Below are 14,962 nucleotides of genomic sequence, written 5' to 3'. Positions count from 1 at the left end.
GGAAGTTCTACAAATATTTCTTCATCTGGTGCAAAATTTCAACAGAATATGAATTAGTGAATCAGAATCTCGAGATTCATCCTTCCCAAAAATTTGAGAAGTATCCTGGCTCTTCCGGTGATGAGCTACTTCTTCGTCGTTCTAGCAGGACTTGCCAACTGGTCCAGCGGCTGGATTGATTAAACTTTTCTGACAACAATCTCTGTTTCAAGTGGGAGGAAGTGTTATAATTTAATTAAAAGAAATATGCTAATATTCTTGTTTACGTGACTTTCTTTATTTTTGCATATTTCCTTTCACATGATCTTATCATGATCTTTTCGTTTCTTTCCTATTTAAATATGGTCTCTTTTTTCCTATTTACGTATATTTGTTCTTGGCTTCTTGTTGTTAATGCTGTAAATTTAGTTGAACAAAATCTTGAAAGAGGTTTTTCTACTTACGTCTTTCTTACATTACACACACATATATTTCTTAACAAGGTTTACTTGAACTTACGATGGTAATTTTTAATTTTCTAATTTATATGGATTTTTAACATGTGTACGCACTACATACTGATCCCGCCTTCACACATATAAAACAACTTCAAAACAATAAATTCATAACAAAATCCTTTATTTTCCAATTTCTACATTTCAAGGTTGAAGGAAATAAAAACAAAAACAAGAAAATGAAGAGGAAAATGATATAACATTTATTTCATCTCCGTAGTTTCGTAAAAAATAGAACCATAAAAACAAAGAAAGCTACCAAATATTCCTTTGTGTAAAAAAAAAAATCGTTTATTTTCCTCTTAACAGAATCAACATCAAGGCTATTCCATTAATCTAAAAATATATGACAATAATAAAGTAAAAATGTAAAGAATTCATTTTTATCGATGAAAACAAATCTTGGTTGAAAACAATTTGGCCGTTATATTTTCTATTTAGCACAACAGTAAGATTTTGTTTGTTCAACTCAGACATATTTTGTTTAATTCTATAATACTTTGACTGTTCAATGCAAACATAGGTTATCTGTTTAATGTTGAGCTATTGTATTTGTTCAAGTCATGAGGAATATTTCGTCTGTTTAATTCAGTTATATGTTGTCGATTTAATAAATTAATATATTATTTGTTCAACTCAGTAATATAATGACGGCAAACACGATTTGTTACTAGTTTAAAAAAAAGTCAAACAGTCATACATTATTTATTTAACTTATATAATTTCTCACTTTTGAAAGGTGGATTTTCTTTACATTAAAATAAAAACTGTATGTTCAGCTTTGCCTTCATGGAGGTGAGGCAAATAACTAGGTATAACTATATCGATAGAATAATATCACGGCAAATGTGCTTTCAGACTATCATAAGATTATGTAATATATATGATAACAGTAAACAGCATGGTGGATATAATATGCTTATGGCTATTTCGAGTGAATATCGGTGGATGATTGATTCCGGTTGGCTGATAAGTACTTCGAACTAGCGTTGCCTGGTCGCCGACACCATCTTTTAATTTTTATTTTATTAAAAAGAAAAAAAAAGGAAAGAAAACAAAATATATTTTATGCCTCGTTGCGTACAATTATGACTGGAATGCTGGCATTATGCACCACGTAGTCGCTGACGCTTCCCATGATGGTTCGAGAGAAGGTCCCCAACCCACGCGTGCCGGTCACAATCATAGACGCGTTCTCACTTTTGGATGCCTGAACAATGGCTTCTCCTGGTTTCCCGGTGACTCGTAGCACTTTGCCAGGAATCTGAAAAGTGATAAATAATGGAAAATAATATTATTTTGAAGATATGTGCATGCATTCATCGAAATATTAATTCATTTTACCGGATCGCATCTATAAAAAGTGGCGCCTATAGCAAGCCATTAAAATTACCTAAAATTTGCTGCTATATTGGGGTTTTATTTATTCAAAAACCTTGCTTGTGAATATACTACCAAAATATCCGTTACATGACTGATATAATCAGTATGTAGAGAATAAGTTTTACTATTAATTTTTTGTTTGGGGAAGGGGTAGGATGCGGTATTGGGGCGCAACTAAATGGTAAAGTTTACAGAACAAACAAACAAGCAGTCAAACAAAACAATAATATGTCCAAGTTACTCACATTTCATAATTCATGATAAGTTTCAAAGTTTACCTTTATATGTACAGACATATTATTAACGCTCATGAGTGCATAAGCTCTGAAAATTTGATGTAGAACAATTACTTTCTCTCTTACATTAAAAAAAAAATATTTATTCTGAAAGGTTTTTTTGTGCTAATATATAAGCACATAAACATATAAGTACCTACAATCATATCTTCACGCATGTTTGATGAAATATGACAGTTTTTTACTAGTTTAAGCTATTATCCAATTGGTTTTTCTTTCCAAAATGAATAAAAACTGTCTGAAAATTTTCTTTGAATGCACATAAACGCTTTCAAGATCCATCTATCGTGTTCGGATATATATATATATATATATATATATATATATATATATATATATATATATATATATATATATATATAATATATATATATATATAGTAATCCACTACACTAGTTTACTCTAATTAGTTCTTCTCTCATAAAATGTATATACATGTATATATGACATCTAATTTACATAAGGAAAACACGCTGCTCTCCCCCATCATTATATATAGCCCCAATCCTCCGACTCTCTCGTCAATGACCATCCCTCTTGAAGAAGCCCGCATAGATCGGGCGAAACGTTGAGTATCCAGGTCCTTTCACCTCCATTTTATTTCATATATATATATATATATATATATATATATATATATATATATATATATATATATATTGTGACGATACGTCCCCAGTTGAAAAATCCCAAAAGGGAAGTTATCCCTGAAACGTATCATAAAATAAAAAAAATGATGTACGTGCCGGCCGTAAAATTATCACAACCAAATAGCACTTACCCAGATTCTGTTGACGAAATACTAGGCAATGAATAACGGAACAACACGGTTGTATATATATTATACGCATGTTATTTATTGTGCATTAAATATTCAATAATCAATACAAAATATTAAAAGGAAATAATAATAAGAAAACATGCAAACAATTTCCAACGGGTCAAAAGGGAGGGAACAACAAAGAAAACTGTTAAGATAAGAATAGCCTCTTTTCTTTCCTTCCCTTTTCTTTTTATATTTTTTTTCACGTGGAAAATGGTTGAGTAGAAATTATTTAAAATAAAAAAAAGTTCAGTCCAGCAAGTCGACGCTTGTGAAATATGGGGGTGGGTAGGTGGAATATTGAACAATACAGCTGTGAGGACATGCATTCAACTGATGGTTAGGTATCTGATAAAATTCAATGTTCCGATGTTATAATGTGAGGCAGTCCCATTTCGCTGACGCGCAAGTCAATATCCTTCAAAGTTCGTTTGTCCACTTGTCTACACTCGTTTTTATTTCTCGCTTATTTTCTCAACCACCGCCGTTCGGATGTCTCATTCCCATATATCTGAGCTAAGGTATTTTCGTAGTTTTGATGCGTTCCTTTTTCAACTCCAGGAATAAGACTCAGTTGAGAGAGTCGCCATTACACTACATAAATCGCGTTGCTGTTCTTCATTGCAACTTCTTGTTGTCCTCTCCCATTCCGATATCTCTGAGCCAAGGTGTTTTCATAGTTTTGCTGTGTTCCCTTTTCGACTCCAGGAATGAGACTTAAGTCGAGTGAACTTCCAATTGATCAAGCGAATCATATTGTCTGGTATCTGTCGCATTTTTATTATCGGCATTCGTTCAGCGATGTGATCAGCTCCATTTTTTAAACTGACCCCAACTGCTTCTTTCTCCTTGCATTTAACTCCCGTCAAAAGGGTTTTTCTTCCTCCTTTTTCCGCACGCTGCTTCGCTTGGGGTGGAGGTGGGGTTTCTGGATGGTTTCTTGTCGTGGCCTTGGCACGTGTTTTTGGTGAATGACTTGATGAGGAGCTTTCTTTTATGGTTAACGCGCAGATATTTTGTTGCTGAATGTCTCGCTAGCAATGAGGGAGGGTTCTGGCCGATAGATATTCAAAATAAATTTAAAAAAGAGAGTGGGGAAATGGTTACTTCTGCATTATGTCCTGTTTTCCTGTGACTATATATGGATTATGTATCTAAAGAAAATTTCAAAATTTAGTTTTAAGCCAATGAAAAAGTAATATTAAGCCTTAGATATATGCGAAAATGAGTGAAACGGATGTGGCAGTTTACCTATCTTGGCCAGGCATAGATGCCAAAGTGAAGAATGACAGTTGTCCGATTAAATTAAGTAATAGCGATGAAGAAATATATAAATTAAACTGCAGAGACAATGATGATCATAAGAATAAATCAAAAGAGAAAGATAAGGACGATAGTGAGAAGGAATTAAATGATAAAAGTGACGAGGACCATGATAACGTATTAAAATACAAAACGATGATAGTAATAATGACGACAGTGATGATGATAGTGACGGTGATAAAAATACACCGAACGCCGATGATGATGATAATGCTGCTTGTGAGAATGGGCCATGTGGCAGAGATGGAGTATATTACAAAGATGAGGAGCATTTTAAGAATAAACCAGAAGAAAATGATGACGACAGCAATGAACGTGATGTTGATAAAAATACACCAAGTGATGAAAATGATGAAGACAATGACAGTTATAAGAATAAAGTCAAGAGAAATAATTTACGTCCACATAAAAATTGGTACAAAGGCCTTCCGTCAGATAAATATTTCGAAACACTCCCACTTAATCTAGCGTTTCACAAGGTGGTGGAAATTATAAGAATTGCTGTGATAATGGCCTGCAGCACTTGCCCGAAATTTTGTGAAATAGTCTCACAGCCTATTTCACTCGTTTTGATCGGGTGATGTGACATAATCCTTAAATTGGATTATGTATTTAAAGAAAATTTCAAAATTTAATTTTGAGATGACAAAAAATGGATTATGTATTTAAACAAAATTTCAAAATTTAATTTTGAGATGACAAAAATGGATTTTAAAGAAAATTTCAAAATTTAATTTTAAAATGACAAAAAATGTATGGTTTTTTTGGTTGTTTGATTGTCGCCAATGCAAAAATGAAAAGGGAGAGAAAGAGAGAGAGAAAGAGAGGCTAAACCTATAAAGCGGGAAAGAGAGAGTATAGGAGAAAGAGAGAGAGATAGAGAGAGAGAGAGAGAGAGAGGTGAGAAAGACGTTCAGCAGACAAGCTAGCGAGTTGGCAGGTGACTTGGTCAGCAACACGCTTTCTGACCCCTAAATGAACAAAGAAAAAAGAGAAAGATAAGAAAAGTACTGAGAAGAGAGAGGGAGAGAGGGCGAAAGAAACATTTTGATAAGATACACTCGGCTGACCGACGACAGAGAAAGGAGAATGAACCTACGTTGTCGAAATATAGAATGTCGACTCTACGAACACGAGGGACCAAAAAGACATACAGCGAAGAATAACCGAAACAAAAAGAGATAATGCCGACCATAAAATGACGAGGAAATGGCGAACTTTACAAATATGTTTTCGAATTATGGACTAACGAAGAGACGGATATTGAAGACATTTATTTTAACCAACCGCTCGAAACAAAAGAAAAAAAAAAGAAAAGAAGTAAAAACTGTGAGTCCCCTCTCTCTACATACCTCTCTCATATATTAAGTTAGCGAGTTCATTTTGCCATTGTTTTGTTTGTATTGATGTATTTTTTGATGTATGTTTTTGTATCGATATATTTCTCGTCGGCATTTTCACATAAAAGCTTAAGATACCCCTTCCACCTCCTCGTAATTTTTTTATTATTTTACTTAATCTCATTCCCCCCATCATAGTTTAATTTTTATAATAAAATTAACTTTGAAACGTTACCACTTGTGTTCGTTCTTTCTCGCATTTCTGTTGTGTTCAGTCCTCGTGTCTCCTTCCTTTTATTTTTACCCTTGTCACATGTGCGATAAATATTTGTTTTTTGTAATTTTTTTATTCCTTTGTTTGCTTTTTATCTACCCCCCTTTTATCGCATATATATATATATATATATATATATATATATATATATATATATATATATAATTATGATAGTAAATAATAATAATATATATGTGTGTGTGTGTTTGTGCGTGCATGTGTGTGTATGTGTGTCTCTGTGTGTATATATATTTATAAATAAATATATATATACATAGAGTAGAAGGCATACAATTAAGATGCCAAAGCCATTGAATATGAAAGAACTGAACACTGAAAAGAAAGAAGAATTATCTTCTAAGTTAGATGCGAAGTTAAACGAAATTATGATAAACAATGATATTGAAGAGTCGTGGAAGAAATTGCAGGATGCCATCTATGAATGTTCAAGCGAAGTACTAGGACTTTCCAAGAGGAAGCATTGGTTCGATGAAAATGACATTGAAATTCAGGGTATTTTAGACCGGATGCACTCTTCACACAGGGCCTGGATATCAGACAAGAATTCTGCAGAGAGGAGGTCGGCTTATCTCAGTGTCAGGAGGGATGTTCAGCGCCAATTGAGGAAAATGAAAGAAGATTGGTGGTCTGCAAAAGCCTCTGAGCTACGGGCTGCTTTTGATAGAGAAGATGCGAGGGTATTTTATGAGGGTCTGAAAGAAGTTTTTGGACCACAACAATGTGGTACTTCACCCGTTATGGGGCAGATGGTACAACCTTGTTAATTGATAAGAATGACATCCTTAACCGCTGGAAGGACCATTTTGAAGGAGTGCTGAATTCTTCTTCTGCTGTTAACGATGATGTTTTCAGTTCTATGCCTGCAAGAATCCAAATACCAGAACTAGATGTGATTCCTAATTTTTCTGAAGTTCTCGCAGCTGTAAAACAAATGCTACTGAGAAAGGGTGCAGGTGATGATGGTATACCGGCTGAAATATTCAAGTTTGGGGGGAAAACACTTTTGAAAAAACGTTTGGGGTTATTCATCAGGATCTGGGAAAGTGGTTCTGTACCTCAAGATTTCAGAAACTCGTCAATAATCCATCTCTTCAAGAATAAAGGTAAGCGTATTGATTGTGATAACTACTGTGAAATATCACTGCTCTCTATGGCTGGAAAAGTACTAGCCAGGGTCATTTTGAACAGGATAATTATTCATCTAGTAGACAAAATTTATCTTGAGACGCAGTGTGGTTTTAGATCTGGAAGGGGAACCATTGACATGATCTATTGTTTATGCCAAGTTGCAGAGAAGGCACGCGAGAAAAATCAGGATCTGTTTGTCGTTTTTATCAACCTAACCAAGGCGTTTGACTCTGTCAACAGAGTTGCACTTTGGAAGGTTTTGAATAAAATTGGAATCCCTGAAAAAATGTTAAATGTAATAATATCCTTTCACGAGAATATGGAGGCACGTGTAAGAGCAGATGGAAAGTTCTTTGAGTCATTCAAGGTAAAAACCGGTACGAAACAAGGTTGTGTTATGGCACCTGTGCTCTTTGCCATCTTCTTTTCAATCTTGCTCGAGCATGCTTTTAAAAATTATACACAAGGTGTCCATTTTGAGTTTAGAACTACCAGGGGTCTTTTTAATCATCAAAGGTTCAAAGCTAAAACACTAACAAGAAGTAAAATGGTTCGTGATTTTATTTTTGCAGACGATGCTGCACTCGTGGCCACTTCATTTGAAGAAACACAAGAATTAGTTGACAAATTTTCCAATGCCGCAAAAGCATTTGGTTTGACGATTAGTATTAAAAAGACAGAAGTTATCTACCAACCAAAGCCCACCTCGTTGCAGCAAGGTGGTGTGAATATTCCGAGACCAGAATATGTGGAACCGCCTCAGAAAATCTTAGTGAATAGACAGCCTCTAAAGTATGTTAAATCCTTTGCATATCTCGGAAGTAAGGTGAATTCGTCAGCATCACTTGATGATGAGATATTGATTAGAATTTCAAAGGCGACTGATGCCTTCGGCAAACTGTGGTCAAGAGTATGGAATGAAAGAGGTTTGACTCTAAAGACCAAAATCTCAGTTTATCGTGCAGTGATTGTTTCAATACTCCTGTATGGATCGGAAGCCTGGACTCCATACCGTAGGCAGATTGCGCAACTGGATACATTCCATAAGCGTTGCCTTCACAGTATATGTGGATTAACATGGAAAGACAAAGCCCCTAACTCGGGATTGTTTGCTAGGTGCGACATTTTAAGTATTGAGGCCTTCCTGATGAAGTCTCAGCTTCGGTGGGCTGGTCACCTTGTTCGCATGGATGAAAACCGTCTTCCCAAGCAACTAGCATACAGTCAACTGAAAGAGGGTAATCGAAATGTGGGTCGTCCATTTCTGAGGTACAGGGATAAGCTGAAAGACAATCTTAAGCACGCAGGCCTGAACCCAAAAACCTTTGAAGAAGATGCTGCGGATAGAAAATTGTGGAGAGAAAAATGTTTTGCGGGCATTAACACATACATTGACACACGGCTATCGAATCAAACAAATCTTTGTAGAGCAAGAGTAGGAACAGCACCTTCCCAGACTGTGTCCTGTGAGTTGTGTGGCTTGGTTTGTGGGAGCAGAGCTGGCCTCGTGTCACACATGCGGCACAAGCATTAAAGGCAGAGTGAAACAGAGCGAACTATTTTCCCTCATGCGTTGAACACGACGGGAGAGTCCATTATTATTATATGAATGTGTAAAAAGACCAAAGGATCGGTTGAAAATGATGTGCTTTTGAAAGAAACATTTTTTTTTTCAAAAGACATTTTGTATTCTTACACGTCAACACATAAGCAATAAATGCAGAAATGATATAAACATTTAAATATTTTTCGTATTGATATTTTATCCATACATATTTATATATACATGTATGTATATATATATATGTATATATATATATATATATATATATATATATATATATATATATGTATGCATAAATATTTATAAATTTATGTCAGTATATATATATATATATAAGAACAAACAATTAATAAAGCATGCTAAAAACACTTGAAGAGTTAAAAACATATTTAATTTTCAAAAAGGAAACACAAATTAATGGATTGTCCTTAATCTGCGGTGTTTCGAAAGAAATACTTTCCTTCTCATCTGAGGGTAGGAATTAGTAAAATGTGGAATCTTATTTTGCTTGCAAAGTATATATATATATATACATAATATATATATATATATATATATATATATATATATATATATATATATATATATATATATACAAGGTGGAACGATAAAATTCTCGCCTTACAAAAGATGACATTATTCCATTTCCATATGATGAAAACCGGTTTTCTTTTTTGTTGCAGACCACCTACTAGTTGGCCAGTTGTGTACAAATCCCAAAAGCCATCTATCATGTCTGAAATATGCACAATGTTCAACAAACGAGATCATAGATGCGCTACTGTACAACTCATGTTCTCTACCGATCTAAACAATGACAACAGAACCATTTCTAGCACCTTTAAAGTGCATTGCTGGATGCCACAAATAACAAGGACGTGCTCAAGGTGATGAAACAATGTTTCCAGCCATGTTTCCATGGTTTTTAGTGTGGTTTCAAGTAAGGACCACAACATGCCACCTCACATCTTCAGTCGGCTTGAAAGTCAACATCAAAGCGTACTTAGATGTGCTGAAGAGTGTGGTGATTCCCTGGTGCAATCAGGTAGCGCTGGCAGATCCTGGGTGTGGCAACAGGACTCAGCGCCAACCCAAAAGTCTAAAGAGACTGAAGTTTGGATTCAAAAGAAGTGCTACAACTTTGTACTCTTCTATCACTGCCCTTCTTCTCCCCGACCTGAACCCGCTAAACTACTTCGTTTGGTCATACGTCGAGAACATCACCAACATGACCTCCCATAATATCAAAGCCAGTCTTATTGCCGCCATCTGCTGAGTAATCATTGAGCTTCCGCCAGCGCTTGTGGAAAAAGCCTGCTCCTAGTTCTGGCCCTATATGAAGGTGGTGATTGAGGCTGAAGGCATTGAATAAATGTCAGCTCTACTACATAATCAAGTTATCTGAATTGATTTTTTCAATGAAATTTTAAAAATAAAGCTGTAGTGGTGTTTTCTTTAAGGTGACAACTTTATCGTTCCACCATATATATATACACCGTTTCAAGCGCACTTGATGCGTATTTTATTTTATTCAAATTAAAACAACGTTTCTATTGAACTCTCATTCTTGACGTTATTCTCGCGTTACCTACGCACAGTTCAAACATTTCAAAATACAACCACCAGATACAACGCGCAGCTCTATACAGACCTCTTTTTTCAAATTTACTCTCATTCTTGACGTACATTATTTTAGTTTTTCGTCCTGGGCATAGTGGTTAGTCTGGCTTCGTCATGCTCAAAAACACATGTCCACAACTCTGGTGCACATTGTTGTCCTTATCTCCTTCGCTGCTCAATCAACAGCCATTTTCATTGACAAATTCGATCGTCCACTCAACCTTCAGTTCACAATGGCAAATTTCGCTTTTCAAATTCACCAGTGAAATATCTTCTGACAAAAGCAGTATTTCATGAAAATTTGCAAGCTTTTTGAAGATTATAATACTATTCTATGGTTAAAATTCTATAACAATTGCTAAAAAGGAACCTATATTTTCAAACCAATAAAATATGCCCAAATTTGCCTACATTTGTATATATAGTGTCCTGCAGGCCAGTTTCAGTTTTGCTGCTTTGGTTGTCTCCCCTACGGCTTTGCCAAGCCATTAATATATATATATATAATGTGTGTATGTATGTGATACTTACATTTCTTTTCTTGAGAACTTCTGCATATTTTGCGATCAGGCTTTGTACCTCTTCATCCATCTTCTTAAAATATTCGGATGCAGCAATTGCATCTTTTGCTAGATGAGAAAAAAGAAGAAGAAGAAAAACGAAACGACAATCTCTTTAGTTAATGAGAAAGTTTATATATAAACAGTACATTTTAATTTTTAAATCCATCAAGTAATGTTATATAGGACATAGTGTTCTTGAAAAAATTAACATAAACCATTCTAATTTGATTTGAGATAAAAGCAACAAAAAAACTGTAGATTTTTTGTACTCATGAGTCATCATAAAAAAGGTTGAATGATAGTCAATACTATGAAAGAATTAGAAACGATGAATGAAATAGGGAGAATTTGATTACTTATGTAATCAGCAAATATTTGTTAACATTCGATGACCATATTGTAGTACGTTGGAAAGCAGCCCCATGGTATTATGTTTCACAGATGGGAAGCACTAAGAATGAACATCCGTTCATGGAAGTTCCTTTTCGTTTGTGTACACAGGAAGAAAGATAAGTTCTTGGTAGTGATTGTAGATGGACGAGTTTTTGCTGATAATGTTTTACAATCGGGTGGAACCAAAGATTGAAGCCCACTTCCCATCAAATTAACAATAGTGAAAGCCTAACAACATCTCTTCTGTTAGAAAGAAGTTGCAGAAAAAAAGAATAGATCATTCCTCACGAGATTGTGAAGTCGATTTTGTACTGTGTCAAGAAGAAAGAACAGCAGCATCTCACCAGGTATGGCAGTAGGACTCCACCTCAAGACACTCTTATGGAGGGTAGAACGATAAAATTGTTGCCCTAAAGGAAACAACACTACAGGTTTATTTTAAAACTTTTATTGACCCCCCCCCCCCCAAAAAAAAACAACAAAACAATCCAGGTAACTTGCTATGTAGTAGAGCTATTAGTTCTGGAACTAAGAGCATGCCTTTTCCACAAGCACCGGTGGGAACTCAGCGAATACTCGACAGATGGTGGCGATCAGACTGACTTTGGTGTTGTGGGAGGTCATGTTGGTGATGTTCTTGACGTATGACCAAACGAAGTAGTCCAGTGGGTTCAGGTTGGGGGAGGAGAGGACCAGTGAGAGAAGGGTACAAAGTTGTAGCACTCATTCTGAAGCTAAGCTTAGGTCTCTTTGAACTTTTGGGTCGACACTGAGTCCTGTTGCCATACTCAGGATCTGCTAGTATTACCTGATTGCACCAGGGGATCACCACACTCTTCAGCACATCTAGATACACTTTGGTGTTTACTTTCAAGCCGACTTTGAAGATGTGAGTTGGCATGATATGGTCTTCACTTGAAACCACACCAAAGACCATAACCGTGGCCGAGAACTTTGTTTTCATCACCCTGGGCACATCCCTGTTATCCAGATTTGCATTTTGAGGGTGCTGTTGTCATAACTTGGATCAGTAGAGAGCATGAGTTGCACAGCGGCGCATCTCCGATCTCGCTTGTTGAACATTGTATCACTTTCAGGGATGATAGAAAGCTCCTATCGTTCTTGGGATTTGTACACAACTGGCCAACTAGTAGACTGTCTGCACCCCCCCCCCCCAAAAAAAAATAACCCGGTTTTCATCAATGGGAAATGGAATCATGTCGTCTTTTGTAGGGCGATAATTTTATCATTCCACCCTGTACAAGTAGATGGTTGCATCAGATGGGAAATATTTTCTGGTGCGGTAGAATGATCTAACCACTGAACTTTATTAAGATATTGATATTTGTTTCTCTAACTATTTTATAATCAGCTACACGCTGAAGAATCAGAAGTTTACCAGCATCTCATAGTGATGCAAAGTTTCCAACTAAATTTGAATATGGTGTGTCGAAGCCATAGTTCATCACTACATCACTGCCATTTTCCATTTCATGTCATGATGAAGATGACCAGTTGAATGATAGTGGTGATTTTACTGGGGAGGGGCAGAGAGGTTAACTACTCTTTACTTCAGGAAGACAAACAATAACCAATGTGTCATGTCTGCTAGACAGCATGTATAACAAAACATGTTTCCAGTGAATGCACCATTCCAGCCATGGCAAAGATTTTACGGCATATGAAAGAATTGTTTGAAAAACTAAAGTAGACATTATTTTATTTACTTCTTTGCCATGAAGCTAAACACAAGGTCAAGTGTGGGCTTAAACAAAGTGTTTTTGTGGAACAAACTGGATTCGAAATTGGCATACCCAGGTTCATTAACCATTCAGCCAACGTCAAACATTATGATATCCTTCCTAAAAGCAGTGAGTCTATATGGAAAAACTAAAAGATGTGACATAAATGAAAATCATAAAGATTATCAAGGTGTTTCAGTTGCATGTCCAATTCCTGTCAAGGATTACCATTTTGTTGTGGGAGCAATGATTGGTCGTCCAGTGTATCACTCTCGATGTGATGATCAAATAAACAAATGAAATATAATAACACAGTGGCTGTCAATATCACACCATTTTATTGAGAGAAAGCGTTGGAAACTGTTAGCCTTGTAGGTATGTGCATAGTGTTAGCCTGAGACATATAAGACATTTTGTGTGCAAGTAAGTTCACTAGTCAAAGTGAGCGCTGGTTAAGAACCTCTGCTCTGTGTGATTAATGTCTTCTGATGTCATACTACGCATCACGATTTTACACTCCTTCGACGGTACAATAGATTTTTTATCTGAATTTTCACTTTGATGTCGACACTTCTCCATTGGAAAATCAGCATGTATTGTGACTGAATCGCTGGATTCCATTAGAGCGACCAATGTAGTTTTCCTTAACGGCCTCTTTGTAATAGAAAGTTATCATTCCTCAATAGACACTGCCCATAGATGTTAAGCAAACGCCTTTATAACAGAGCCCGTTAACTGGTCTCTAATTGTATAAATACCAAATTGACATCTGTTGTATTATGAGCGAGTTTAGAAAATGTATGCATAATTTTGCTTTGCGTGTTTTTCGTGCGTGCGAATGTATATCTGTCAGTTTTTTTCTGCATCTTAATAACACATACGCTCGTTGGAATATATGTCGTGTTTGTATTGACTGAATTCTTTTGTTCCTTTGTTCAGCGTCTGACGTCAGCACCTCAGGCAAATTTTGGGACGTATTTACATCACAGGCTAGTTCTTTTGTTACGTTTGCTATTCCCCGGCACCCGATATTTTCCGGTATTTTTTTCTTGTTATTTGAATTATCTCGTTCTTTTATTCCCGGCGTCATCCGACTCACAAAACCAGGCCCTGTCCGGGTCATTATCCAATAGATGTTGGCGATGATGATTGGGTCTCGCTTAGTATGGCAAAATATCACAATAATGTTGTTGTTGTTGTTGTTGAGCATCATTCATTTTTTTCATGTGAATTAGATAATTATGGTTGGCATTCGTTTCTCCGATATCTTTCTAGTTAGAATTCTTTCTAGAAAGACATTAGGCACTTATGAAAGGGGCCACGAAAAGATTGCCAACATTCCTAAGTGAAAGTATTTCCGTAGAACATCTGAATTCAACAGCCAGCATAGAATGTTCTTTAAGTAGATATGAGTGCTTTACGTATAGCTGACATGGAATCAGGTAAGATTTACATCCTCATTTCTCACTTTTCTATAACTCTGGTGTTTTTTTTTTCTTCTGAATGTTCTCTAATCGATTTTTAATGTTTTTTTTGTCGTTTTCTTTTAAATGTTTTTTATCATTTATAAAAATGTTTTTATCATTTATAAAAATGTTTTTATCATTAATAAAAATGTTTTTATCATTTATAAAAATGTTTTTCAATCGTTTTTGCTGTTTTTGATCGCCATTTTAAGGCTTTTTGGTCGCTTTTAAGATATTTTGATCATTTTAATGCTTCTTACGTTTTTAATTCTTTAATCATGTTTAATGTTTTTATTGTTTTATGTTTTTATCGGTTTTCAATTTTTTATCGTTTTAAAAGTGTTTTACTCGTTTTAATGTTTTTAAAATCTCGTTTAAATGTTTTTTAAATCGTTCTTAATGTTTTTATCGGCTTTTAATGTTTACTGAATCATTCTTTTGTTGTCGGTTTTAATGATTTTAAAATAGTTTTTTTAATGTTTTCCCGTTTATTATTTAAATTTTGAATTTTCGGTTTTAGAAACATATATGC

The 14,962-nt window shown here is 35.3% G+C and overlaps 1 protein-coding gene across 6 annotated transcripts in view; it reads right to left on the bottom strand.

Moving 5' to 3' along the window:
* Positions 1 to 601: 601 nt before the first annotated feature.
* LOC145295349 (universal stress protein in QAH/OAS sulfhydrylase 3'region-like) overlaps positions 602 to 14,962 on the bottom strand; it is a 152,590-nt gene continuing 138,229 nt past the window's right edge. For all 6 annotated transcript variants that reach the window (XM_080141460.1, XM_080141465.1, XM_080141459.1 and 3 more), the window contains 2 exons: positions 10,798 to 10,895; positions 602 to 1,758 (listed from right to left, as the gene is read on the bottom strand). In XM_080141460.1, coding sequence (XP_079997586.1) covers positions 1,561 to 1,758; positions 10,798 to 10,895 — 296 coding nt within the window. In that variant the 3' untranslated portion in view covers positions 602 to 1,560. The remainder of the gene's footprint in view (positions 1,759 to 10,797; positions 10,896 to 14,962) is intronic.

The sequence above is a fragment of the Euprymna scolopes genome, chromosome 2, assembly GCF_053919585.1.
Source record: "Euprymna scolopes isolate OS-2025 chromosome 2, ASM5391958v1, whole genome shotgun sequence".
In the NCBI taxonomy this organism is placed as follows: domain Eukaryota; kingdom Metazoa; phylum Mollusca; class Cephalopoda; order Sepiida; family Sepiolidae; genus Euprymna; species Euprymna scolopes.
This window is presented reverse-complemented; position numbering and strand designations above follow the sequence as displayed.